The following is a 27,990-nucleotide window of genomic DNA, read 5'->3' on the forward strand; positions in this document are numbered from 1 at the left end:
AGAAGTATGGAGCTCAAACAATCAATAAAGAACGTAATTCTGAAATGTGTTCATTTTATTTCTAGACATGTGACATTGAAAAAAACTGAAGACTTTTGTGTCTTATTTATTAAACAGCAGTTGTTTTTTTTTTTGTTGTTGTTGTTGTTGTTTTATTTAGTTTTTAGAGGTGGAATTAACTGTAACTGTTAACTTCAGATTAGAGAATCAGGTTAAAATTTTCAGATTCTCAACTCCAAATACAAATTTCTCACATTCAAATCTCAGACATTGAGATCATAAACAAACTAGGCAAAAGGTCAAGCAAAGCTTGTCACATCTAGAATTCAAGTGAACAAATTTCAAATTCAAATACTTTAGTTATTGTTCTAGCTCCATAATAAAGTATCTTTCTCCACTGATGGCCATTCAAACGTTGCCATGTATTCTGACAAAATATATATATATTTTTTTTTGGCAAGCAACATCACACACACACACAAAATGCAAATGGAAAATGGAAATTTCCTGCATGGAAAAGTGCCACTTTAAGTCAGACTTCAAACTTGGACACCATACGGAAATCCTTAACTCAATTTTCGCCGAGATGCAGGTACACAATGTTACGCAAACATTTTGGCACCGAGGAAGATGTACAAATTTAATAATAAACATACAGTTTCAAGCAGATAAACCCACAGAGTTAAAGTTCCTACATTACACTATAATAAAACGTGTTTAGCAGAGACTGGTGTGAAAAATGCAGTAAATTATACTGTTTGGATAATCGTACAGTCCCCCTTGAGCATTTTGCCACTTCAATACAGGACAATAGGCGTTTTGTAAGGGCCATCTTCATTTCGACCAAAATATGCAACGTCCCAGCTAATACAAGATAGTTTGCAACCTTAGTTGCACTTGAAAATATGCCACATTACAAAAGGCTTGCGAAGGCCGTTTTTAGTTGATAAGTACTGAAATATACATTTGGTAAACTGAGGTTCAAAAATTCTGAACAAATGCAAAATGTAAAGAAAAATGTAAACTCTTTAATAACAACTCTGAAATATTCATAAATACAAAACATTTACAAATGTCTGCTTATTGCAGTGTCTACAAAGATTAACATACAAATATAATGCATCTACTGTATATCTATACAAAGATACTAAATCATCTGATTTGTCCTTTTAACACATGCAGACCTATAAAGATATATCAAGTATCAAATTATCAGCAGTGCAGATAACAGTAAGCATTCATTTCACATTAAATCACAAACACAGAAACAGAGGGAGCGTCTGCGTGCGTGGCACAGCTGGACACGTGTGAAAATGTGCATTAGCATTTTAAAGAGCTTGATTTAATCGCATTAAATCCAGCTAAATTTCATTTCGCACCTTCAATAAAATATCGCCGCCTGCCAAAGCGCTGGCTAATGAACTGTAACAGGCTTTCCATTAAGCAAAGTTATTAAGGGTCTAAACATCAGCGCTCCATCAAACGTAACACTGCAGGCTATAAAGTCAAACATTAGAATGTGATTTCACACTGTACGGTATCAAAGTCATGTGATGGCGTTTACATAAATGACTGTTTTGTTCCCATATGTTATTACTGTTTGTAGCGTTTAAAGCCAAACAGACTGTCCCTTGCACTACATTTAATTTTGTTTAGTTAAATCTAGACATTAAATGGTTTCTAAAATAATTTAAAGGAATAGTTCACCCCAAAATAAAAATTTTGCCATAATTTTCTTACCCTCATATTGTTCAAAACCTGTATGACATTCTTACTTCTTTGGAACACAAAAGGTGATTTTTTTGAAGAACACTCTGGTGACTCTTTTTCATATAATGAGCCTGGACATTCTGCTAAGCATCCCCTTTTGTGTTCCACTCTAAAAAGGAAGTCAAACGGGTTTGAAACGACATGAGAGATAATAAAGACAGAATTTTAATTTTTGGGTGAACTATTCCTTTAAGCAACAATTATTCCGCTGTCGTAAATGTACAATTGGAAAAAATCATTATTTTATTGTAAATTAAGTTAATGAAGTGAGAGGACGATCCCGCTCTGGATCTTTCATGATGGATGTCAGCGCCTCCAGAGCTTCAACGGTCACGACTAGATGGCCTATGACTTCACTACTGTCCTGAACATCCACAACTACGGACAGGAAGAGAAAAAAAGAGAACGTTTTTAAGGTCACAATGAGGCACTTTCCACAAACAGGGTATATAAATTTGTACAAATCCCATGTTCTGACTATTACCTAACCTAAAACTAACATGGTATGAAAACACATTAAATGTCAGTTTGTGTGGAATTCAGTGACTAACACACTCACTGTTCAGACTGACGTCCTTCATGTCTCTGCGTTTCTCCAGGATGTCGATGATCCGCAGATAGGCCATGCCCACATCCTCACACTCCTCCTCTTGCTCCTCCTCTTCTGGAGGGTCACTCACAACAGTGAACTTTATACTGTGACAGTCAGACAGACAGTCACATAATTCAGCTATATACACAACACTATATCTATATACAAGATGTCAAATGAATGAGATCACACTAAATAGAGTGAGAGAAAGTATCTCACTGCTCCAGCTGTCTGTTTCTGCCCTCCAGCACGGCTCTTAAAGTTTGACGTCTGGCTTGATTATTCTCCATATCCACATGAATCACTGTCAGAAGAAACAATATACGCGTCTTTGGTTTTTTTCTTTAATTTGATTTACTAATCAAGTTAAATCATTCTGTTGTAATTATGTAATAAAATAATACTTATTGATGCAAATAGTAGTTATGAGGCCAAGCACAGTTGTGGTGGTACATTGTAATGTAAGCACCATCCAAAAAAAAACAAAACAAAAAAATTCAAACAATGGCAGAACTAAGAGAAATATTTCGGATTCAATACAAGTTGGTTGCATATTAACCCTCCTATGGTATTCGGTCATTTTTGACCTAAATAAATTTTTCTCATTTAAAAAAATGGTTTCCTTTATTTGAGCAGTACAATACTTGGTGACTTTTCCTCCATTTGCCTCTGAACATTAAAAAAAAAAAAATAAAAAAAAAAAAAATAAAAAAAAGCGACACCTTTGGTATTCGCAGTCAAAACTGACCGAACATTGAAAATAAATGGTAAAGACCAAAATTGTATCTGTCAAATACAATCAATAAATCAGTCAAAATGCAGAAAAAAAACTGACAGAAATTACATTTCTGTTTCTTGATGTTCATTTTCTTGACATTATTATGCATTTGCTTTGAGTCATTACATTTTTATGTTTGAAATAAATTATTGGTAGAGAAATGCTTATTCTGTGTCTTTGTAACACCATGGTCAGGTTTGATTGCAAACATATTGACATTAACTGCAAAAACTGACACTTCAAATCAATTTAAAATGATAAACTTATCAAATAATTGTTTGATAATGTCTAAATATATATCCAAATGTATATCCTGTGATAAAAATATAAATAAAATTAGGTTACAACAAGCCAAACTACACAGGTGGCTACAGCCATCTACTGGCTGTTACCGACATGACATGCTTTTCAAGTCATGTTATTTATATTTTATTCACCAGAAGGCAGCAATCTGCCTCCAATTTATGTCACATTCTCATATTTTCTTCATGTTTCAAGTTATAGAAGTGTAGGTTCTGAATTAAAAAACAAAACAAAAATTTGCTTATTTGTATATGCAAATTAATGGTAATATTTAGAAAAGTACATATAAATAAGATCAAAATAGCATAAAATCCCAAAAGAAATGCATAATTTTATCCTTCTTCAGGGAAGAAGAAATGGTATCATCATCATCATCATAAAAAAAAAAAAAAAAAAAAAAAGATTCCATATCTGACCCTTCCGGTCAAAAATTACCGCAAATTACCAAAGGGAGGTGCTATTTTTCAATACCATAGGAGGGTTAATTTGTTAACTGGAACTTCACAGGGATCCACTTTCTCCCAAGGTTACCCTGAAAAATGTTGCCTTCTTGAGCATCTTGTATATTGAAACACCTCCATCAGTTTTAAAAGGCAACATACAGATCAACATAAGAGGATGTGCTATCCTAATTTGGAAGCGCTCTTTATTAACTGTAAGCCTTTCTACATGCCGTGGGAGTTTTCCTCGTTTATTCTGGTGAGTGTGTATATCGCACCAAATGCGTGTTTGAACACAACTCTGCAACAGCTGGCTGATCAAATCACAGACATGGAACAACAATACCTGGACTCAGTTATTATTATTCTTGGGGATTTTAACAAAGCAAATCTCACACGTGAACTGCCCAAATACAAACAGCACATTACATGCCCCACCAGAGACAGGAACATACTGGATCATTGTTACACAACAATAAAGGATGCATATCGCTCTGTCCCTAGAGCAGCTTTGGGACTCTCTGATCACTGTCTGGTTCATCTTCTTCCAACCTACAGGCAGAAATTAAAATCAACCAAGCCAGTAGTAAGGACTGTAAAGAGATGGACCAATGAAGCAGAGCGGGAACTACAAGCCTGCTTCGATTGCACGGATTGGAGTGTTATTGAGGCTGCAGCCACAGACCTGGACGAGCTCACAGATACTGTTACATCATATATCAGTTTCTGTGAGGATATGTGCATTCCTACTAGGACTTACTTAAAGTTCAATAATGACAAACCGTGGTTTACAGCAGAGCTCAGGCAGCTTCGTCAGGCCAAAGAGGTTGCTTACAGGGGTGGGGATAAAGTCTTGTACAATCAGGCCAGGAACACACTGAACAGGGAAATCAGAGTGGCTAAAAGAAGATATTCTGAGAAGCTGAAAAACAAGTTTTCAGCTAACGAACCTGCATCGGTGTGGAGTGGCATGAAACAACTCACAAATTACAGGACTCTTACCCCCAACCCTGTAGGGAACCAACAACTGGCTGATGACCTGAATCTGTTCTACTGCAGATTTGAAAGGCCCAATCTCTCATCCCACACCCACTCTGACCTTCACTTCACACAAACACCAACACCTCCTGCAACCCCCCTCCTCCCCCTCCTGCTACTCAACCTGCACTTAAGATATGTGAAGATGATGTGAGCCGCATCTTTCGGAAACAAAAGACGAGGAAGTCTTCAGGACCAGATGGCGTGTCACCAGCATGTCTTTGATCCTGTGCTAACCAGCTGGCCCCCATCTTCACACAGATCTTCAATAGATCACTGGAGCAGTGTGAAGTCCCATGCTGCTTCAAACGCTCAATCATTATTCCTGTCCCAAAGAAACCAAAAATCACAGGACATAATGACAACAGACCTGTCGCCCTGACGTCTGTGGTCATGAAATAATTTGAGAGACTGGTGTTGGCCCACCTGAAGAACATCACTGGACCCTTTCTAGATCCCCTTCAATTTGCTTATCGAGCAAACAGGTCTGTGGATGATGCAGTCAACATAGGATTGCATCATATCCTGCAACATCTGGACAGACCAGGGACATATGCAAGGATCCTTTTTGTGGACTTCAGTTCGGCTTTCGACACCATCATCCCAGCTATACTCCAGAATAAATTACACCAACTCTCTGTTCCCATGTCTATCTGCCAGTGGATTACCAGCTTTCTGACGGACAGGCAGCAGCTTGTGAGACAGGGGAAACTCACTTCTAGCACCTGTACAATCAGCACTGGTGGCCCCCCAGGGATGTGTGCTCTCCCCACTACACCAATGACTGCATTGCCAAGGACCCCTCTGTCAAGCTCCTGAAGTTAGCAGACGACACCACTGTCATCGGCCTCATCCGAGATGACGATGAGTCTGCATACAGAAGTGAGGTTGAACAGCTGGCTGTCTGGTGCAGTCAAAACAACCTTGAGCTGAGATCATTGTGGACTTTAGGAGAAACACCCCAACACTGATCCCCCTCACCATTCTAAACAGCACTGTGGCAGCAGTGGAGTCATTCAGGTTCCTGGGCACTACCATCTCACAGGACCTGAAGTGGGAGACCCACATTGACTCGAAAAAGGCCCAGCAGAGGTTGCACTTCCTTCGCCAGCTGAGGAAATTCAACCTGCCACAGTTTTAATCAGCAGTCATTGAGTCTGTGCTCTGCACTTCAATAACTGTCTGGTTTAGTTCAGCTACAAAATCAGACATGAGAAGACTACAAAAGGACAGTTCGGACTGCTGAGAGGATTATTGGTTGCCCCCTGCCCCCCCCCCAAACGCAAGGAATGTTAATTCCCAAGTTGAAGTACCTCAGTAGATGGGTGCAGAGTATATAATATGTATAATTATATTAATATATAATTAAAATAAAGTATTAGACTAAAAGTACACCTGTAAAATCAATTTTCTTTTCTGTCTACATCATTATAACTCTCCTAAATTTTACCTCATACATTCCCTTCTAAAGGGACTTTGTTCCCTTCTCACTCAAAGCGCTCGCACTTGTTAAAGAGTGGCATGCTGTCATAGCAACCATGTTACGTTTCTCCTACGAAGGCCGTCTCATTTAAACGAGACTTGTTTAAAGGAGGACACTCGGTATATTGCAGCCTTCAAAGGACACGTCCTACCTAGCACGCAGCCTTCCAAACGAGACACAGCCAGCCGCTGCACTAAAACAAGAGTTGAAACTTTGCCAAGCGGCTTTGAAAGGAAATAACTGTCTGATTGGAAAATTTCAAAAAGTGGATATATACACAATCATGAGAGCTTCACGGATCTTCTTTAATGTGTCTGATATCAACACAGATGAAAAGCACGAACACCTGAAGCTCCTTTAATACAGGTAATCCACTAAAATAACAGATAATTCTGCTTCACGTTGCATTTGTGCTTAGATTAAATTACAACCACATCTGGGAGAAACAGTGTGCTGTTTGTTGTGCTTTCTTTGTTTCTTCTGACTTTGTTGTGCTTTATTATCATGCAGTAACACACTGACATAGTGATTGATGTATGTCGTCATAAAACAGAGACCCTCCCCTCCAAATCTGATATGATATCTGAATGTTGTGTGTGCAGTTCAGTGGTTGGTTGAAACAATAAAAATGCTATCTGATGGAACGGTTGAAATAATTAAATTAGCCTTATTTCTAAATATTTTCAACTTATAATTGTATTTCAACCAAGAAATAAGCATTTTAATCATTAAATATACATTCGGTTTTGAAGCGTACATGAATTTGTCACTTTCTCTGTGATGTCTTCATGGTCAAAATTAATTCAAATGTTAGAGGAGAATGGTTTGGAATATCAAATATCCATCTGGTGACTTTTGCCAGGCATGAGTAGGTGTGTCCAAATATTTTACTGGTAGTGTAGCAAAAATGTTTCTGTACATTTGGTTTATTGTTGATAATTGGTAAAACATGTGTATTAGTATGAATGTTGTTCTTCACCATTGCTGAAGTTGAAGGAGACGTTGTGTCCAGGCAGAGGTTTCTTCAGTGACAGTGGCGTCTCAACTGACGGAAGGTTGAGGAAGCAGTACTCCACAAACAGACGAACAATTCCACTGTCTTCTGCCGCTCTGGATCCAGGCTTCAGACTCAGAGAAACGATCTCCACACGAATGCTTTCAGATGGCTGGTGGAACAAACCATCACATGACCTTATCATATCTGACATACAACTTTATATCAATTGACATGAGAAGACTTGCTCTGAATTTACACTGTTTAGTTTTCTGGAGTATTTCGGTCATTCAATTTGTGCTGACAGCAGACATAAGATACACACAATTCCCCTTATCATGCTGTTAACACAAACTGTCCAGTTGTTGCCATTTCTATGCTTAAATTCTACCCTAAAATCTTTATTCAAGAACTAATCTATCAATAAACCTTAGTCATGGTAGTCAATATTCAATTTGGCGTGAGTTAAAACGAGGCTGTGAGAAATAGAGTCTTTTCAATGTGTTGTACAGTTTGCAAAAATGTAATATAGCATCTGAACAAGGACCATACAACATTATACAATATTATTACACGATTCTTTAGAATACTCGACGGTGACTGGTCAATCGCGGCTTCAGCGGATAAATATTTCTGAATAATGTCCGCACATCTGGGCTCAAACTGATATTTAAAAAGGTCATTTGAGTATTGCAGGTAATCTTTCCTACTTATGATATATAGTTTTGCACTCTCTTACAATGAGTTTTGTACTGCCTCACAATAAGTTTTGGGTTTCTTCACAAGTTTTGTGTTCCCTCACAATACGTTTTGTGTTCTCTCAGAATAAATTTTGTGTTACCTTGCAATAAGGTTTGGCATTCTCTCGCAACACGTTTTGCGTTTCCTCGCAATACATTTTGCATTCCTTTGAAATAAGTTTTTGGTTCCCTCACAATAAGTTTTGCATTTTCTCGCAATAAGTTTTGTGTTGCCTTGCAATAAGTTCTGGCCTTCCCTCACAATAAGTTTAGTGTTTCCTCGCAATAAGCTTAGCGTTTCTTAGCAATACGTTTTCTGTTCTCGCAATAATTTTAGTATTTTCTCGCAATAAGATTTGTTTCCTCACAATACGTTTTGCATTCCTTTGCAATAAGTTTTGTGTTCCCTTACAAGTTTTTAATTTTCTCGCAATAAGTTATGCTTTCCCTCGCAATAAGTTTTGTGTTGCCTTGCAATAAGTTTTTCGTTCCTTTACAATAAGTTTAGCATTTTCTCACAATATGTTTAGTGTTTCCTCGCAATAAGTTTTGCATTTCTTCACAATACATTTTTCGTTCCCTCGCAATAAGTTTAGCATTTTCTCGCAATATGTTTTGCATTTTCTCGCAATACGTTTTGTGTTGCCTTGCAATAAGGTTTGGCCTTCCCTTGCCATAAGTTTTAAGTTCCCTCACAATAAGTTTAGCGTTTTCTTACAATACGTTTTTCGTTCCCTCGCAAGAAGTTTTGCATTTTCTCGCAATAAGTTTTGTGTTCCCCTGCAATAAGGTTTGGCCTTCCCTCGTAATAATTTTGCATTCCATCAGAATATGATTTTAATTCCCTCGCAATAGTTTTACATTCCCTTGCAATAAGTTTAGCGCTCTCTCGCTATAAGTTTTCCGTTCCCTCACAATAAGTTTTGCATTTTCTGAGAATAAGTTTCAAGTTCCCTCGCAATAAGTTTAGCATTTTCTCACAATACGTTTTTCGTTCCCTTACTATAAGTTTTGCATTTTCTGTAAATAACTTTTGTGTTGCCTTGCAATACGTTTTGTATTCCCTCACACTAAGTTTTGCATTTCCTTAATACGTTTTAAGTTCCCTTGCAATAAGTTTAGCATTTTCTCGCAATAAGTTTTGGGCTTCTTCACAATAAGCTTTTCATTCCCTCGCAATAAGTTTTGCATTTTCTCGCGATAAGTTTTTGTTCCCTCACAATAAGTTTAGCATTTTCTGAGAATAACTTTTGTGTTGCCTTGCAATAAGGTTTGGCTTTCCCTCACAACAACTTTGCATTCCATCAGAATACGTTTTTAATTCCCTCACAATAAGATTTGCATTCTCTCGCAATAAGTTTTGCATCCCCTCAATATGTTTTGCGTTCCCTTGAAATAAGTCCTGCGTCCACTCACAATAAGTTTTGGGTTGAGTGATGAGTGGGAATAAGTGATTTTTAATTACCATAGTTTTGGTTTTCCCGTTTTACTGTAGAAAATGTATATTTAGGAATAGGGAGACAGGAATAGGAAGATTTACACGGGCTGATACAGTACCATTACGTACCATTGAGAAAAAGTACTTTTAGTCATTAGCCTTTGCTTTCAGAGCAACCCATTACCAGAACAGACTTGATTGTTGTCAAACCAAAAATATCAACATGGTATTTAGTGCACTGGAACTTGTTTTGTGTAATTTGCTTTTATTCTTATGGTGATATTTTTTTTGTCTTCTTTCTTAAAGATTTGTTTAGTTTGTATAGATTATTTTGGGTTAATGTAGTTTTTTTTTTCTCCTTTAACATCAACATGCCCAGGGACTGCAGATGAAAATCACCCACACTGGCTACATTTTACCCATACCTGTTTTTTCTGCTGTGTGCTGTGAGCCGGGACAATGCAGTCATCACTGTCTTCATCCTGTACATCTGCATAGACAAAAGCACAAACATTTCCTTCGTTAAGGTTCCTTTAATGTTACTTTGGCATCAGTTGGTAACATAATTTTATGGATCATTATTAGTGGTGTTTCATATGGAAGCTGTTGGTGTATAGTCTGGTTTGTTTATATTCTCGCTGTGGTCTCAAGTGGCCAGCAGCAGGTAAGAGAGAGATGTTAGACATGAACGCATTAAACACAGCCTCTTGGCCAAGGTCAACACATATTAACATTTATGTTGTTGGCTGTCAACAGGAAACACATCAGATTATTGGCAGCAGTGAATGCAATATTAATGCTTTTCCATCTGATAAACAATAGCACAGCTGCTGTCTTATATGAAACCGAATACTAACTAATGCTTTACCAAAACATTCATATGTGGCTCTGCTGAATACAAGTTCTGCTGGGGGCAAAGCAGCACAGGGGGCTTCCTTCCCACAATAACACAAATAAAAAACCCACACACACTTTTCCATACTTTAAGTACTTTTTGTTTGTGCCAAGGTGGAAAATAATTGAGTGTGAATTTAAAGCCTCTATAAAAACACGTCCCAACAACATGAAATCATGATTTGACTCTGGTCTATTTGAGCACGATCCATCAGTGCACAACATCTGAAATGATTTTTCTCTGATATAATGAAGGCCACGTTGGCAGGGAAAATAAAATGAACGAATAATATCATAGCTCACTTTTCATGATCCAGTCAAATCCTAAAGGATAAAGTCACACATTATTTTTCACTGAATATTCAGTTTTACTGAACTGCATTATGCAAGTTAAATACGTTGCGGGTAGGAGTGGGCACTATAAGCTAAATTTCATAATTTCAACATAATATTCTTTAATTTTTTGGTCAATAACGATATATATATCAGGATATTCACATTTTTATGGAAACGTAATTTCAAATAATGTCTAATTGTTTTTGTTTAAGTTCCTTTTTGTTTAAAAAAACATCCAGAATAATAGTCGACCTTTTACACATTTTTAAAACATTTCTTTTTATTTGGACAGTCCACGATCTAGACAATACTAAAATTAAATGTTGAATATTTATGGTGCTTTTTGGAGACTCTTGACCAAAAAGATGTAACTAGCGTGGTCACTATGAACTATGAATGTCATGTGGAAAAAAGTAGCATGAGTAGTGTAGCTTTGGTGTTCCATGGAAAAATAACAGCAAACTAATATATATATATATATATATATATATATATATATATATATATATATATATATATATATATATATATATATATATTACACATACATACATACATATACATACATACATACATACATAATATATATACACACATATCCACACTATATGGACAAAAGTATTGGGACACCTACACATTACGCCTACAGGAGCTTTTATGACATCCCATTCTAAATCTATAGGCATTAATATCGAGTTGGTCCCCCCTTTGCAGCTATAACAGCTTCCACTCTTCTGGGAAGGCTTTTTACAAGATTTTAGAGTGTGTCTGTTGGAATTTTTGCCCATTCTTCCAGAAGAGCATTTGTAAGGTCAGACACTGATGTTGGACGAGAGGGCCTGGCTCGCAATCTCCATTCTAGTTCATCCCAAAGGTGTTCGCTAGGGTTGAGGTCAGGGCTCTGTGTGGGCTAGTCAAGTTCTTCCACACCAAACTCATCCAAATATGCCTGGGGCACAGTCATGCTGGAACAGAAAGGGCCTTCCCCAAACTGTTTCCACAAAGTTGGAAGCATAGAATTTTCCAGAATGTTAATGCCTCAGCTTACCAAGACATTTTGGAAAATTCTATGCTTCCAACTTTGTGGAAACAGTTTGGGGAAGGCCCTTTTCTGTTCCAGCATGACTGTGCCCCAGTACACAAATCAAGGTCCATAAAGGCATGGTTGGATGAGTTTGGTGTGGAAGAACTTGACTAGCCCACACAGAGCCCTGACCTCAACCCTATCGAACACCTTTGGGATGAACTAGAATGGAGATTGCGAGCCAGGCCCTCTCGTCCAACATCAGTGTCTGACCTCACAAATGCTCTTCTGGAAGAATGGGCAAATATTCCAACAAACACACTCCAAAATCTTGTAGAAAGCCTTCCCAGAAGAGTGGAAGCTGTTATAGCTGCAAAGGGGGGACCAACTCGATATTAATGCCTATGGATTTAGAATGGGTTGTCATAAAAGCTCCTGTAGGTGTAATGTGTAGGTGTCCCAATACTTTTGTCCATATAGTGTATATTGATATGAGGGTGAATAATGACAGAATTTTTATTTTTGGGTGAACTATTTCTTTAATAAAAAATTAATCAGTAAATGAACAAACACCTGTTAGTGGTTCTTGCAGTTCCTCAGAGATGTCGGACTCATCAGACTGAGAGGTGGTGGTAGTGGTGATCACCTGACCTTCAGAGAACTGAGACTCTTCCTCATCATCTTCCTCACTCACAGCAGCAGACTGTCCGGCCTCCATCACTCTCACAGTCTGAGGAAAATAGTGACTCATTGCTTATCCATCAACACACATTCATTAAAGATTTCAAACAGTATTTATAGCATACCTTTGGTGCAGGGGTTACAGATGACCTTGTTTCTTCATCTTCAGGATCATCAGAGGCTGCAGTCGGCTCCATCTTATGATTTTAATACAAAACACAAAATACATCATCAGCAGACTACAGATTATACAGAGGTCAAAGACAGCTGCAACAGCTTCAACAGCTCTAATAATAAAACCAGAGCACGCTGCAGACTTCATTTACCTGTTTTTTAAGTTCTGAGACCTCCACAAAAGAAACTCTTTTTGTTGTTAATTTCGTCAGTGTCCGCTGTCTGGGTTTGGGCATCGGCACCTATAGACATGAAGAGCAGGAAAATATGAAAGAAAATTTTGTCAAGACAAACTCTGAATATTGGCTTGGAAAAGCCTTGCCTGAAAGTTTAAAACAGATTTAAAAAGTACAGTATATACATTTATTATTTAGGCCTTATAGTTTGAATACTTGAGCAGTTTGAATAGAGATTTGGAGTTGGTCACTGACAAATAAGGTTGTTGGAGATTATAAAAATGAGAAATCTTTTACAAATCTAGTTTATAACACATGTCATTTTTGTACAAATATTATCTGTGTGTCCATTTTGGTTCATACATTTTTGAAAAACATCATAAAAAAAAAAAAAGAAGAAGAAAAAGAAAACATTATTGACAATGTAAAAATGTAAAGTGGTGTAACCAAGTAAAAGGTATTAAAATATTTTCCTTGAACATTGAATACACGAGAGTGCAGACAATTTCAAAAATGGGTAGATTAGATGGTAAGCGAACAATCAGTTCTCATAGTCAACGTGCTGAATGCTGGAGAAATGGGCTGGATTAAAGACCTGAGCGACTTTGACAATGGCCAAATTGTTATGGCCAGATGACTGGGTCAGAGCATCTCTGAAACGGCAAGGCTTGTGGGGTGTTCCCGGTCAGAAGTGATGAGTACCTACTGACTGTGGTCCGAGGAGGGACAAACCACAAACCGGTGACAGGGTGTTGGGCACCCAAGCCTCATCGATACAAGAGGGCAATGAAGGATATCCCGTCCAAACCTACAGAAGGTCTACTGTGGCACAAGACATAGAAAATGTTAATGATGGTTACGGGAGGAATGTGTCACAACACACAGTGCATCGCACCCTGCTACGTATGGGGCTGCATAGCTGCAGACCAGTCAGAGTGCCCATGATGACCCCTGTCCATCATCTAAAGTGCCTACAACGGGCATGCAAGTATCAGAACTGGACCTTGGAGCAGTGGAAGAAGGTCGCCTGGTCCGATGAGTCCCGTTTTCGTTTACATCACGTGGATGGCCGTGGATGTGTGTGCTGTTTACCTGAGGAAGTGATGGCACCAGGATGCACTGTGGGAAGACGACAAGCCGGTGGAGGGGTTGTGATGCTAAGGGCAATGTTCTGCTGGGAAACCCTGGGTCCGGCCATTCATGTGGACATCAATTTGACACGTGCCACCTACATAAACATCATTGCAGACCAGGTACACCCCTTCATGGCAATGGTATTCCCTGATGGCAGTGGCCTCTTTCAGCAGGATAATGCGCCCTGCCACACTGCACACATTGTTCGGGAATGGTTTGAGTTACAAGATGATGTTGCCCTGGCCTCCAAATTCCCCAGATCTCCATCCGATTGAGAATATGTGGGATGTGCTGGACCAACAAGTCCGATCCACGTCAGCTCCACCTCGCAACTTACAGGACTTGAAGAATCTGCCGCTAATGTCTTGGTGCCAGATACCAAAGGACATCTTCAGGGGTCTTGTAGAGTCCATGCCATTAGGCAGGTGGCCATAATATTTTGGCTCATCAGTGTATATATACACCGATCAGCCACAACATTAAAAGCACCTGCCTAATATTGTGAAGGTCCTCCTCGTGCCGCCAAAACAGCGCCAACCCGCATCTCAAAATAGCATTCTGAGATTATATTCTTCTCACCACAATTGTACAGAGTGGTTATCGGAGTTACCGTAGACTTTGTCAGTTCTAACCAGTCTGGCCATTCTCTGTTGACCTCTCTCATCAACAAGGCATTTCTGTCCACAGAACTGCCACTCACTGGATGTTTTTTTTGTTTTTTTTGGCACCATTCGGAGTAAATTCTAGAGACTGTTGTGTATGAAAATCCCAGGACATCAGCATTTACAGAAATACTCAAACCAGCCTGTCTGGCCCAATTATTACCAATACCTTATCCAATTTTAGATGAGTGGAAAAAGTATGCATTATACAAACAAGTGACATGTTCTCACCCCCATTTGGCACAATAAACACATTTTGTCTGGTTAATCAACGGGCTCATAAAAGGAATACACACTCTTGAGGACATATATAACTCTGACGGCCTGATCTCTTATAAAGATCTGTGCTCACGTTTTGGAATAGAAAGTTCATCTCTTTTTTTTTTTTTATTATCTTCACCTAAGATCAGCCTTGAAGGCATACTGCGTCCCCTGGGGGAAACAGCTCGAGGCCCACCCAATCCTTAATTGGATTAATGTATTTCCTTTTAAAGGCTTCATCTCTTGCATTTATCTGAAACTCTTAGAATTGACTTCTAAAATTTCATCTTCCTCAAATATGGGAAAGGGAATTAGAGGTAGGGTTGGGTCATATAGGTTGGGAGACAGTGTGGGAAAATATCTTTACTTCAGCCAAGAACTTGAATCACCAATTAATTCACTAATTAATAGTTAATGGGGAGGGCATATACAGTATACTCTGTAAGGTGGGTGGTTAATCAGGTTGGGGGGCAGGTCTGTTTTGTTCTTAAATGCCCTACTGTTTTTTTTGCAACTACAATTGTATTAGGCTGCTGTTTCTCTGTTTGTACAGTATATACAGTGTACTCTGTAGGGTGGGTTGGCGGGTAATCAGGTTGGGGGTGGGTCTGTTTTTTTCTTAAATGCCCTACTGTTTTGTTTGCAACTACAATTGTATTACTATGCCATATCTCATAATAAAAACAATTGGTCCAAAAAAAAAACTTTTTGGATATTTTCTGATGGAAAGTGAGGGCTAGTGGTAGACTAAATATAACATTCCTGGCATTGTTGGTCAGGATGAATGATTTAACATTCATTCAAAAGGATGTATGATCTAACAGTCTAAAGGGGTCCACTGTTTATTAGGGGTTCAAGCAGAGCTGAAACCATATTGTAATTGTAGAGTTTAGATTTTATTATTATCATTCTCAGCTAAACTGATCATGGAGACCAAACCAAAAGGCATAGAGACATGAAAGTGGGATGGTGGTATTTTTGCTCGCACCTCAGCCGCACAGGCCCCGAATGGCCTTTCGGGGTGCTATAACAAAGGCAAATGTGTTTTGTAACTCCTAAACTGTATGTCACAGACTCAAGTTGTTACCGCCTTATATAATTAGAATCCTTGGCTCAAGACGAACAAAACGTAAACTCACTGAGCACTTTATTAGAAACACCTGTACACCTACTTATTTATGCGATTATCTAATAAAAAATAAAAAAATCCAGTGAGCAGCAGTTCTGTGGATGGAAATGCCTTGTTGATGAGAGAGGTCAACAGAGAATGGCCAGACTGGTTTGAGCTGACAGAAAGGCTACAGTAACTAAGATAACAGCTCTGTACAATTGTAGTGAGCAGAATAAGCATCTCAGAGTGCACATGTCGAACTTTGAGGCGGATGGGCTACAACAGCAGAAGACCACATCGGGCACTTTATTAGGACCATAGCGTTCCTAATAAAGTGCTCAGTGAGTGTATATCTCAGATTTTTTTTTTTTTTTCAGAAACAAATTTTTATATTATTAGGCCATATTAGGTTCTCTGCAAATCTTACTTCTGCAAACTAATCCTAGGCCATTCGCTCGATCAGAACCAATCCAGGGCAGAAAGATTCTCTGAAGTCCCAATATCAAAAATTATTTTTTTAAAAACGTTGTGACGGTATGCAAAAACTTAAGAGGGTGTGGCCACTGTTACTTAAATGGTTATTACTCTTAAACAGAATGAGATATTTTCACCAAATTTGGGACACTTATGTGCAGGGTCAATCTGAGGAAACATGAAAAAAATTGCACGTTATGGAAACTTGGTGGCACTAAACCAATGAAAAACCTAAAAATAGCTCCAACTATCGAACTTTTGGTCTGATCGACTTAGACACTGCATGCAAAAATGTAAGGTGCCATCAAGGTCTATGAGGACAGTCACATATCTTGAAAACATGGCCGCCATCGACCAATCAACTTTCAGCAGCTTTTAGACAAGGTTAACAAAAGCATATCAGAATGAAAAGTGGTGGGCCTATTTGACTCTTGGTTCATGAGGTCTGTGCAAATAAAAAGTTAAAAAAAGTAGGCGCTATCTTGATTTACATGTGTGTAAATATTTGTATATTCTGTGATGTTTCACAGAGAGGTTATTCATATCACCTGATAGCTCTTTTAATTCTGAAAAACTTTGCCTCAAGAACTATTGGTGTCAATCAAATCGTTTGTTAAATATTTGAGATTATTTTAGGTTCTAGGTTTTTCACATGACGTCAAGAAAACCAGTTTAGGAAGAATCTGTGGACAGCCTAGAATAATTATCAAAAAAACATTTGGCATGGCTATAACAGGGTCATTTAAAAGTATGGGCATAGTCTACCAAAAGCCAATAACTCCTAAACAAAAATATCTAATTTTAATAGAATTTTGTAAACTTATGCAACATGCAAGTCTGGAAAATGCAACCTTTTGAGGAGATCAGAAAATAGGTGCACTATAAAAATATATCAAAATGACTTTGAACTCAGAAACTGCAAACTATTTAATCATATTAGAAGTGTATTCAAGTAATTGTTTGTGTGAATTACATTTGAATGTATTTTTGATATAATGTAATGTCACATTATTGACCCACATACGTCTTGTCTGTATACTTGCGGTACAAGGATGCTGCAAAGGTGTTCTGATTGATTGTTAAAGCCTAAATTGAAGCCCTAACCCTACGTTTGTATACGAACAGTACGGTGGCTTAAGCTAACATATATACTAGCCACTGTTATTACTTACAAAAGTAAAACAAAGTTTGGTTGAATAATCATTGACTAGAGTTAAATGACATCACCTCAGAGGGAGTAGGCTGAGGTATTAGTGGAGGGTCTTTGGTCATCGGTTGTGTCTGTCTCTCTGTTGTGTCCTTCTCTTGTGATGTCTGTCTCTCTGGTGTCCCTCTGCTGGTGATGTTGCTCTGTTGGGTTGTGATAGCAGAGGACACAGGAGGGAGGTATGTCAACTTCCATTTCAGCGTCACATTGATTTGGCCGCTGGGCAGCCCTGCGGGATCTGTCAGCTCAAACATTCCTACAATAATAACATCAGAAGAAAAAGGCCAATATTAAAAGGGATCTCTTCACTGCAAACATTTTATTAGTATCTTTTTTCTTGTTTTCCAGCAAAAAATATCTAAACATCCTTAAAAAAAACATGACTTCATTTTATACATTCCTTTGTAAATCTGAAGCAAAGTTGCCTAAGATTTTTCAACTAATATTAAGATGTGTATTCTTGTATAAGTGTATACGTTTTTCCACTTGTTGTAAGCATAAAACTCAATAAATGTATTATTTAATTCTTATTTTTCAACAGTTTTGCAGTGTTCCCATACAAAACAAAAGTACAAATATTTTAATAAAACAGTTTACTAAATAGCAACTAATAATTATTAATTAGCTTATCAGTAGGTTCAAATTAATTTACGCTATTCATTTGGTGAAGAATAATTTGAAAATTCTATATTTTTAAAAAGTATAAATATAATATTTTTAATATATAATATTTTGAAATATAATTTTTTATATAAAATTCTGATTGAACTTGAGACCCCATGAAATGGTTTGATGAACAGTTTCCTGTTAAAACTGGAAGTTGGGGTGGAATATATAACAAATAATTTATAAACTAAATGCATTATAAAAAATAAAGAAATATTAAGCACTAGCATAACCAAAGACACACATTTTCTACTTGCTATTTCTAGTCAGAGGCAGGTGGTATTATTGGGAAACACATTCTTACTCACCACAGAATTGTATATTTTTAATCCATTTTCTTGGAATTGAAATTTGAATGTGTCTATCTGCTCAAAATACATTTTGTCAGCTTTTCGGAGTACATTGGCATACAGATGACCTCAAAGCTAATAGACCTAGAGCCAGAGTGTTTCTCCTCACCAGTGATGTTCTTATCGTGGGCCAGTGAGATGAGGGGTACTCTGGCCTTACCCAGATACATCTGATCCTCAACATCTAGATCATCAAACACATACAGCACCAGAACCTCTGACCTCAGGAATGCATCAAGCTCTGAGTTCATGGCCAAAGGGAAGACCATGTGATCTTCAAACTGCGGATCATTGGTGGAGGATATAATTGGTGTGTCGTGATCAGGGAAGTCGTAGAGTTTGTAGATGATGTACGGGCTGGGTTGAATGTGTGGACCTTTAGATCTGAGATTACAGCAGGAGTGTATGGTGACATTTAGCTCATTTAGATCCCCATCCATCAATAATGAAGAACTGGGGACAGGAGCCGATAAAACCTGAAGGGGGAGTCCACGAGAGGAGCTGTCAATGTCTTTAAGTGTCAATGTCAGAACACTTAAATACACTGCAAAAATCTTAAGTAACGCTATATTTACAGTATCCGTGTTACACATATTATATGTTCCTATTATTAATTACTATAGTAATAACAATAACAATACAGTATTTAAAAACAAGCAGCTCTACAAAATAATTACACAGTAAATACATGTAGTTCATTAGTATTACTTAGTAATTACCTATGTAAATAAACAGTAACATTACAAGCTTGAAAATAATGCACAATAAAAATATATTTGTTTCGTATTTTATATATAGCATGTTCTTCACACTTTTGTCTCCTTGGTAACCAGGTACAAAAACTTTATTTGTGGCAAATTAGTTATCATGGTAGAAATTACGCCGCAACTATGGGTCATAATGTATGTAAAAATGTACGATTCATAATTGAAATCATTTTCACACAATAATTATTTAAATTGTTTTCTTCAATCTTTTTTTAGATTATCCTAGATCTAAAAATTTGATAATATTTTTATGATGGATTTACATAATTTAAGATTGAACATTTTATTAAAACGTTTTAATAAAAAGTTTGGTTTGGTGCCCACAGTTGGAAAAACACCCATATTAAGTATACATTTCTTACCCCATTGGCAACTTGGGGTATAAAACAAAAAGGGTGAATGTCTTCCACCAGCAAACTACAAGGTCCTTACAAAACCTCAGATTAAACATCTTTACTAAGCCATTAATGTGATTGTGAACAGTACCTGGCTGTGCTTCATGCCTGTGTTGATGTATCCAAGTGCTTTGACTCTCTCTTTATAAAGGCGAATGGCCTGTTCCATAGGAACCCTGAGTTTGAGCCAGTACTCTAGAGTACCAAACACCTGGATTTCCTCTGAAACACCTACAGACATGTGGAAATGACAGTCAAACATCCAAAACTAACATTACACAGCTTTTCAGAGCACAACTACTGAACTAATAATAAGGATATTACTAGGATAAAAATTGTGTGATAGCAAGTTTAGTGCTAGTTTTGCAAAGAGGTACCTAAAATGATAAAGAAACAAGAAACAAGCTCACTGAAAAACAGCAACAGTTTACACAGAAGTAAACCCACTGTGTCTCCACCAAAATCTACCAGTAGTTTAATCGGTTTGGCCAATATATCAGTTATACCGATAACATTCCTGTTTGACCGATTATCGGTATAAAAGGAGTGTAATCAGAAGTTTACACAGAAGTAAACCCACTGTGTCTCCTCCCAAACCTACCAATAGTTTAGTTGGTTTGGTCTATATATCGGTTATACCGAAAACATGCCTGTTTGGCCGATTATTGGTATAGTATGAATGTAAACAGAAATTTACACAGAAGTAAACCCACATTGTCTCATCCAAAATCTACTAACAGTTATGTTGGTTTGGCCTATGTATGGGTTATACCAATAACATGCCCGCTTGGCCGATTTTCGGTATAAAAATAAGTGTAAATTAAAAAGTTTACACAGAAGTAAACCCACTGTGTCTGCTCCAAAATCCACTAACAGTGCATTCAGGAAGTATTCAGACCCCTTCATTTTTTTTCACATTTTATGTTGCAGCCTTATGCTAAAATATTTTAAATAATTTTTTTTACAACACTCTACACTCCATACCCCATAATGGCAAAACAAAAAACTGATTTTTGATAACTTAGCAAATGTATTAAAAATAAAAAACTTAAATATCACACTGACATAAGTATTCAGACCCTTTGTTATGACACTTGAAATTTAGCTCAGGTGCATCCCATTTCTCTGGATCATCTTTGAGATGTTTGTCCACTTTGATTGGAGATTGCTGAATAGGCATATTAGAGCAAAAACCAAGCCATGAGGTCAAAGGAACTGCCTGCAGAGCTCAGAGACAGGATTGTGTCAAGGCACAGATCTCGGAAAGGCTACAAAAAATTTCAGCTGCATTGAAGGTTCCCAAGAGCACAGTGGCCTCCATAATTCTTAAATGGAAGACATTTGGAACAACAATGACTCTTCCTAGAGCTGACCGCTCAGCCAAACTGAGCAATCGGGGAGAAGGCCTTGGTAAGAGAAGTGACCCAGAACCCGATGGTCACTCTGGTTGAGCTCCAGAGATCATGTGTGGAGATGGGAGAAACTTGCTGAAGGACAACCATCACTGCAACACTCCACTTATCTGGGCTTTATGGCAGAGTGGTCAGACAGAAGCCTCTCCTCCGTGCAAGACACATAAAAAAGCACCTAAAGGACTCTCAGACTGTGAGAAACAAGATTCTCTGGTATGATGAAACAGAGATTGAACTGTTTGGCCTCAATTCCAAGCATCATGTCTGGAGGAAACTAGGCACCGCTCATCATCTGCTCAATACCATCTCAAAGGTGAAGCATGGTGGTGGTAGCATCATGCTGTGGGGGTGTTTTTCAGCGGCAGGGACTGGGGGACTGGTCAGGATTGAAAGAAAGCTGAACACAGCAAAATACAGAGATACCCTTAATGAAAACCTGGTCTAGAGCACTCAGGACCTCAGGATGGGCCGAAGGTTCACCTTCCAATAGGACAATGACCCTAAGCACACAGCCAAGACAACGCAAGAGTGGCTTAGGGACAACTCTGTGAATGTCCTTGAGTGGCCCAGCCAGAACCCGGACTTGAACCCAATCAAACATCTCTGGAGAGACCTGAAAATGGCAGTCCACCGACGGTCCCCATCCAACCTGACAGAGCTTGAGAGGATCTGAAGTGAAGAATGGCAGAAAATCCTCAAATCCAGGTATGCAAACTGTGGCATCATACCCAAAAAGACTTGAGGCTGTAATCGCTGCCAAAGGTACTGAGTTAAGGGTCTGAATACTCATTTCAGTTTTTTTCTTTTTAATAAATTTGCCAAATTATCAAAAATCTGGTTTTTGCTTTGTCATTATGGGGTATGGAGTGTAGATTGATGTGAAATTTTTTATATAAAGCATTTTAGCAGAAAGCTGCAACATAACAAAATGTGAAAAAAATGAAGGGGTCTCAATACATTCTGAATGCCCTAACATGCCCATTTGGCCAACTATCAGTATAAAAAGGAGTGTAAATAGAAGTTTACACAGAAGTAAACCCATTGTGTGTCCAAAATCAAGCAATAGATTAGTTGGTTTGGCCTATATATTGTTTATAACGATAACATGCCTGCTTGGCCGATTATCGGTATAAAAATTAGTGTAAATAGAAGTTTACACAAAAGTAAATCTACTGTGTCTGCTCCAAAATCTACCAATAGCTGTCATGATGCCCATTTTCTGTTTTCAACCATTGTTGAGTGAATATTGAGTAAATATTAAATTGTGTTCTATCATATATATATATATATATATATATATGTGTGTGTGTGTATATACACATACACTATATTGCCAAGTATTCGCTCACCCATCCAAATAATTGAATTCAGGTGTTCCAATCACTTCCATGGCCACAGGTGTATAAAATGAAGCACCTAGGCATGCAGACTGCTTCTACAAACATTTGTGAAAGAATGGGCCGCTCTCAGGAGCTCAGTGAATTCCAGCGTGGTACTGTGATAGGATGCCACCTGTGCAACAAGTCCAGTTGTGAAATATCCTCGCTACTAAATATTCCACAGTCAGCTGTCAGTGGTATTATAATAAAGTGGAAGCGATTGGGAATGACAGCAACTCAGCCACGAAGTGGTAAGCCACGTAAAATGACAGAGCGGGGTCAGCGGATGCTGAGGCGCATAGTGCGCAGAGGTCGCCAACTTTCTGCAGAGTCAATCGCTACAGACCTCCAAAGTTCATGTGGCCTTCAGATTAGCTCAAGAACAGTGCGTAGAGAGCTTCATGGAATGGGTTTCCATGGCCGAGCAGCTGCATCCAAGCCATACATCACCAAGTGCAATGCAAAGCGTCGGATGCAGTGGTGTAAAGCACGCCGCCACTGGACTCTAGAGCAGTGGAGACGCGTTCTCTGGAGTGACGAATCACGCTTCTCCATCTGGCAATCTGATGGATGAGTCTGGGTTTGGCGGTTGCCAGGAGAACGGTACTTGTCTGACTGCATTGTGCCAACTGTGAAGTTTGGTGGAGGGGGGATTATGGTGTAGGGTTGTTTTTCAGGAGCTTGGCTTGGCCCCTTAGTTCCAGTGAAAGGAACTCTGAATGCTTCAGCATACCAAGAGATTTTGGACAATTCCATGCTCCCAACTTTGTGGGAACAGTTTGGGGATGGCCCCTTCCTGTTCCAACATGACTGCGCACCAGTGCACAAAGCAAGGTCCATAAAGACATGGATGAGCGAGTTTGGTGTGGAAGAACTTGACTGGCCTGCACAGAGTCCTGACCTCAACCCGATAGAGCACCTTTGGGATGAATTAGAGTGAAGACTGCGAGCCAGGCCTTCTCGTCCAACATCAGTGTCTGACCTCACAAATGCGCTTCTGGAAGAATGGTCAAAAATTCCCATAAACATACTCCTAAACCTTGTGGAAAGCCTTCCCAGAAGAGTTGAAGCTGTTATAGCTGCAAAGGGTGGGCCGACGTCATATTAAACCCTATGGATTAAGAATTTGATGTCACTTAAGTTCATATGCGTCTAAAGGCAGATGAGCGAATACTTTTGGCAATATAGTGTACATACACACACAAGCTGAAGTCCCAAGTTTACATACACTTAGGTTGAAGTCATTAAAACTCATTTTTTAACCACTCCACAGATTTAATATTAGCAAACTATAGTTTTGGCAAGTCGTTTAGGACATCTACTTTGTGCATGACACAATTATTTTTTCCAGCAATTGTTTACAGACAGATTGTTTCACATTTCATTGACTAAATCACAATTCCAGTGGGTCAGAAGTTTACATACACTAAGTTAACTGTGCCTTTAAGCAGCTTGGAAAATTCCATAAAGTTATGTCAAGCCTTTAGGCAATAAGCCAATTAGCTTCTGATCTGGCTTGGAGTCAACTGGAGGCCTACCTTCAAACTCAGTGCCTCTTTGCTTGACATCATGGGAAAATCAATAGAAATCAGCCAAGACCTCAGAAAAAAAATTGTGGACCTCCACAAGTCTGGTTCATCCTTGGGAGCAATTTCCAAATGCCTGAAGGTACCACGTTCATCTGTACAAACAATATTCTGCAAGTATAAACACCATGGGACCACGCAGCCATCATACAACTCAGGAAGGAGATGCATTCTGTCTCCTAGAGATTAACGTAGTTTGGTGTGAAAAGTGCAAATCAATCCCAGAACAACAGCAAAGGACCTTGTGAAGATGCTGGAGGAAACAGGTAGACAAGTATCTATATCCACAGTAAAACAAGTCCTATATCAACATAACCTGTAAGGCTGCTCAGCAAGGAAGAAGCCACTGCTCCAAAACCACCATAAACAAGCCAGACTACAGTTTGCAAGTGCACATGAGGGCAAAGATCTTACTTTTTGGAGAAATGTTCTCTAGTATGATGAAACAAGAATTGAACTGTTTGGCCATAATGAACATTGTTATGTTTGGAGGAAAAAGGGTGAAGCTTGCAAGCCGAAGAACACCATCCCAACCGTGAAGCATGGGGGTGGCAGCATCATGTTGTGTGGATGCTTTGCTGCAGGAGGGACTGGTGCACTTCACAAAATAGGGGGAAGGAGGAAAATTATGTGGATATATTGAAGCAACATCTCAAGACATAAGACATGAAGTTAAAGCTCGGTCGCAAATTGGTCTTCCAAATGGACAATGACCCCAAGCATACCTCCAAAGTTTTGGCAAAATGGCTTAAGGACAAAGTCAAGGTACTGGAGTGGCCATCACAAAGCCCTGACCTCAATCCAATAGAAAGTTTGTGGGCAGAACTGAAAAAGCATGTGCCAGCAAGGAGGCCTACAAATCTGACTCAGTTACACCAGTTCTGTCTGGAGGAACGGGCCAAAATTCCAGCAACTTATTGTGAGAAGCTTGTGGAAGGCTACCAAAAACGTTTGACCCAAGTTAAACAATTTAAAGGCAATGCTACCAAATACTAACAAAGTGTATGTAACCTTCTGACCCACTGGGAATGTGATGAAAGAAATAAAAGCTTAAATAAATCATTCTCTTTACTATTATTCTGAAATTTCACATTCTTAAAATAAAGTAGTGATCCTAACTGACCTAAGACAGGGAATGTTTTCTTTGATTAAATGTCAGGAATTGTGAAAAACCGAGTTTACATGTATTTGGTTATGGTGTATGTAAACTTCTGACTTCAACTGTATATATATGTATATATATGCATTATGCTATCCACACACTGCTTTCTTAAAAATGACATGATTGTGACTAATTAATGACAAATTATCTAACTCATATCGGTTTCAGCCACTGAAAAATCCATATTGGTCAACATCTCCTGAAAAAGTTCTTTACACAAATAACTGCTGATGGTCTACGGACTCACCTACTAATTTTATTGTGCCAAACACCTTCCCATCTTGTTCCAGCAGCTGATTTAACCTGAGCTGACCAGCAGCAACCGTACGGAAGCTCAAGCCCTCTGCGAGCTGAATCTCCACAGTAACAGAGCTGGTGTGTAGATAGTTCAAGAAGAATTCGTCCACTCTCACGTGATACTGAGATGTGAAGCTGTACACTGGATGAGCACCTCGCACCACAGCTGTGGACTGCAGCTCAAAGTCATAGAAGGCGTATGTGCAAAAGGTGGAGGGATCTTCGTCCTTTAGACTCTTTACAGCTTCAGGTGAGAACTGAGCTCTTCCTAGGTGGATTTCTAGAAGGTTCTCTCCTCGAGCCAGGTGAAGCATTTCATCAAACTCATCTGTAATGTCCTCATTGGTTACATCAGGATGGAAAACGTGGGTCTTGGTCCCATAGGCAATGTCTTTGAGCTGGGCTGCATGGGCATACAATGAATCAGGTTTACCAAGGACAAACGTTAGTTATACATCACTAATAACTGCAATATGACGAAAATGTTTCAGATGCAGCTAAACCTTCTAGTTTCATTATCTTGGCAGCTCTCATGTCCAGAAGTTGAGCCAGTTTCTCAGATTTCAGTTCTTGTTCAAGTTTCAGCTCGTCCATCTTACGAGTGACTGTTTCAACCTCAGCCTGCAACAACACAGACCTTTAAATGCATTTCCATAATACACTAAACCATGGGATAACGGCATTTTCACACTTTCAATTTTGAAAGAGGGTTAACACCATTTTTCAAAATCGAGAGCAGGATAAGCACTGCTTTTGTGGTGCTAACCCTGAACTGTGATGCAAAAAGGTATACAATGTCAAATGATGCAGACACTGTTAAAATATAACAGAGTTTTTAGCAAAAAGACAACCAGAAACTGAACAGAAATATACAAAGAAGAATGTTACCCCAGGGTTTGCATACATACTGTAGTGTGTTAAATCTCAGAAATAATTACTAACCCAAGGTAAAGTATGAACAGTGTAAAACATGGACTAAAGACAAACAAATAAGGGTTTTATGGTCCTGTGTTAACAATTTCAAGGCTAAAAAGCTGTGATTAAAGAAATGGAGAGGGTGAAAATCTCAAATGAGAAATATCTGGCAATATACACAGATGTGCCAAAACATTATGACCAACTGCCTAATATGTGGTTGGTCCTCTGTGTGCCACCAAAACAGTGTCGACCCACAGAAACACGGACTCTACAAGACCTCTGAAGGTGTCCTGTGGTATCTGGCACCAAGAAATTAGCAGCAGATCCTTCAAGTCCTGTAAGTTGCTAGGTGGAGCCACCGTGGATTGGACTTGTTGGTCCAGCACATCCCACAGATGCTCAATCAGATTGAGATCTGGGGAATTTGGAGGCCAGGGCACCACTCTTCATCATGTTCCTCAAACCATTCCCGAACAATGTATGCAGTGCGGCAGGGTGCATAATCCTGCTGAAAGAGGCCACTGTCATCAGGGAATACCATTGCCATGAAGGGGAGTACCTGATAGTCTTTATTGATCTTGTGTTGGATGATGAGCATGTTTCTAGTCTTCTCCAGCTCTTGGACAGTCTCAGCATGAGTGGCCTGCAGTTCCCTCAGTGAACGTTCCATATCCTCCTTCAATCCCTCTTCAACCTTCTCTAGGAAACCCAGATCTCCACTCTTCTGACTCCTGCGTACCTACACAGCAATTAAAAATAATACAAATCAAAAACAATGACAGTTTCTTTAAAAATTTCAAAAACACAGTAGATGCAATATCTTGTCAGTTTGTTGCAGTTTCTTGGTAGTTTCTTATCTAAAGTATTTACCTTTATGAGCATCAGAGCTTCACTGAGTTCAGCAGCGTCTATTTCACTTTCCTGTAGAGAAAACAATCGGACTCAAGCATCAGACTGAAACAAATAAAATGAGTTATTTTAAAACAGATTTTATGGTCATTTTCATAAATGAAAGGTTAACCCAAATTCTGTCATCATTTGTGTATATTAAAATATGGCACATTATGTTCAGTTATGCCAAGTTTACACTACACGATTAGAAGTCGATGCCCTGCGACTCACAGTCTTGTTTTCCTTTGTGCTGGTGCGAACACTACAGGACTGTAGTGTATCAACTATACAACTTTGTCCTCGACTGAGGTCATGTGTATAATGTTATTATAGGAAAAGTTCACCCAAAAATGAAAATTCTCTTATCATTTACTCACCCTTATGTCATCCCAGATGTGTATGACTTTCTTCTGCAGAACACAAATTAAGATTTTTATAAGAATATCTCAGCTCTGTA

At 38.7% G+C, this 27,990-nt stretch overlaps 1 protein-coding gene across 1 annotated transcript in view; it reads right to left on the minus strand.

Annotated features, from left to right (window-relative positions):
- Window positions 1-1,030: 1,030 nt before the first annotated feature.
- Window positions 1,031-27,990, minus strand: part of rpgrip1l (RPGRIP1 like) — a 41,643-nt gene continuing 14,683 nt past the window's right edge. The window contains exons 12-26 of the mRNA XM_051690338.1: window positions 27,513-27,563; window positions 27,202-27,381; window positions 26,228-26,345; window positions 25,675-26,127; window positions 19,980-20,119; window positions 18,836-19,202; window positions 17,731-17,966; window positions 12,838-12,927; window positions 12,637-12,708; window positions 12,404-12,560; window positions 10,002-10,066; window positions 7,384-7,570; window positions 2,582-2,666; window positions 2,330-2,466; window positions 1,031-2,148 (exon numbers count right to left, since the gene is read on the minus strand). Coding sequence (XP_051546298.1) covers window positions 2,024-2,148; window positions 2,330-2,466; window positions 2,582-2,666; window positions 7,384-7,570; window positions 10,002-10,066; window positions 12,404-12,560; window positions 12,637-12,708; window positions 12,838-12,927; window positions 17,731-17,966; window positions 18,836-19,202; window positions 19,980-20,119; window positions 25,675-26,127; window positions 26,228-26,345; window positions 27,202-27,381; window positions 27,513-27,563 — 2,463 coding nt within the window. The 3' untranslated portion in view covers window positions 1,031-2,023. The remainder of the gene's footprint in view (window positions 2,149-2,329; window positions 2,467-2,581; window positions 2,667-7,383; window positions 7,571-10,001; window positions 10,067-12,403; window positions 12,561-12,636; window positions 12,709-12,837; window positions 12,928-17,730; window positions 17,967-18,835; window positions 19,203-19,979; window positions 20,120-25,674; window positions 26,128-26,227; window positions 26,346-27,201; window positions 27,382-27,512; window positions 27,564-27,990) is intronic.

Source organism: Myxocyprinus asiaticus, chromosome 46 (genome assembly GCF_019703515.2).
Source record: "Myxocyprinus asiaticus isolate MX2 ecotype Aquarium Trade chromosome 46, UBuf_Myxa_2, whole genome shotgun sequence".
Taxonomy (NCBI): Eukaryota; Metazoa; Chordata; class Actinopteri; order Cypriniformes; family Catostomidae; genus Myxocyprinus; species Myxocyprinus asiaticus.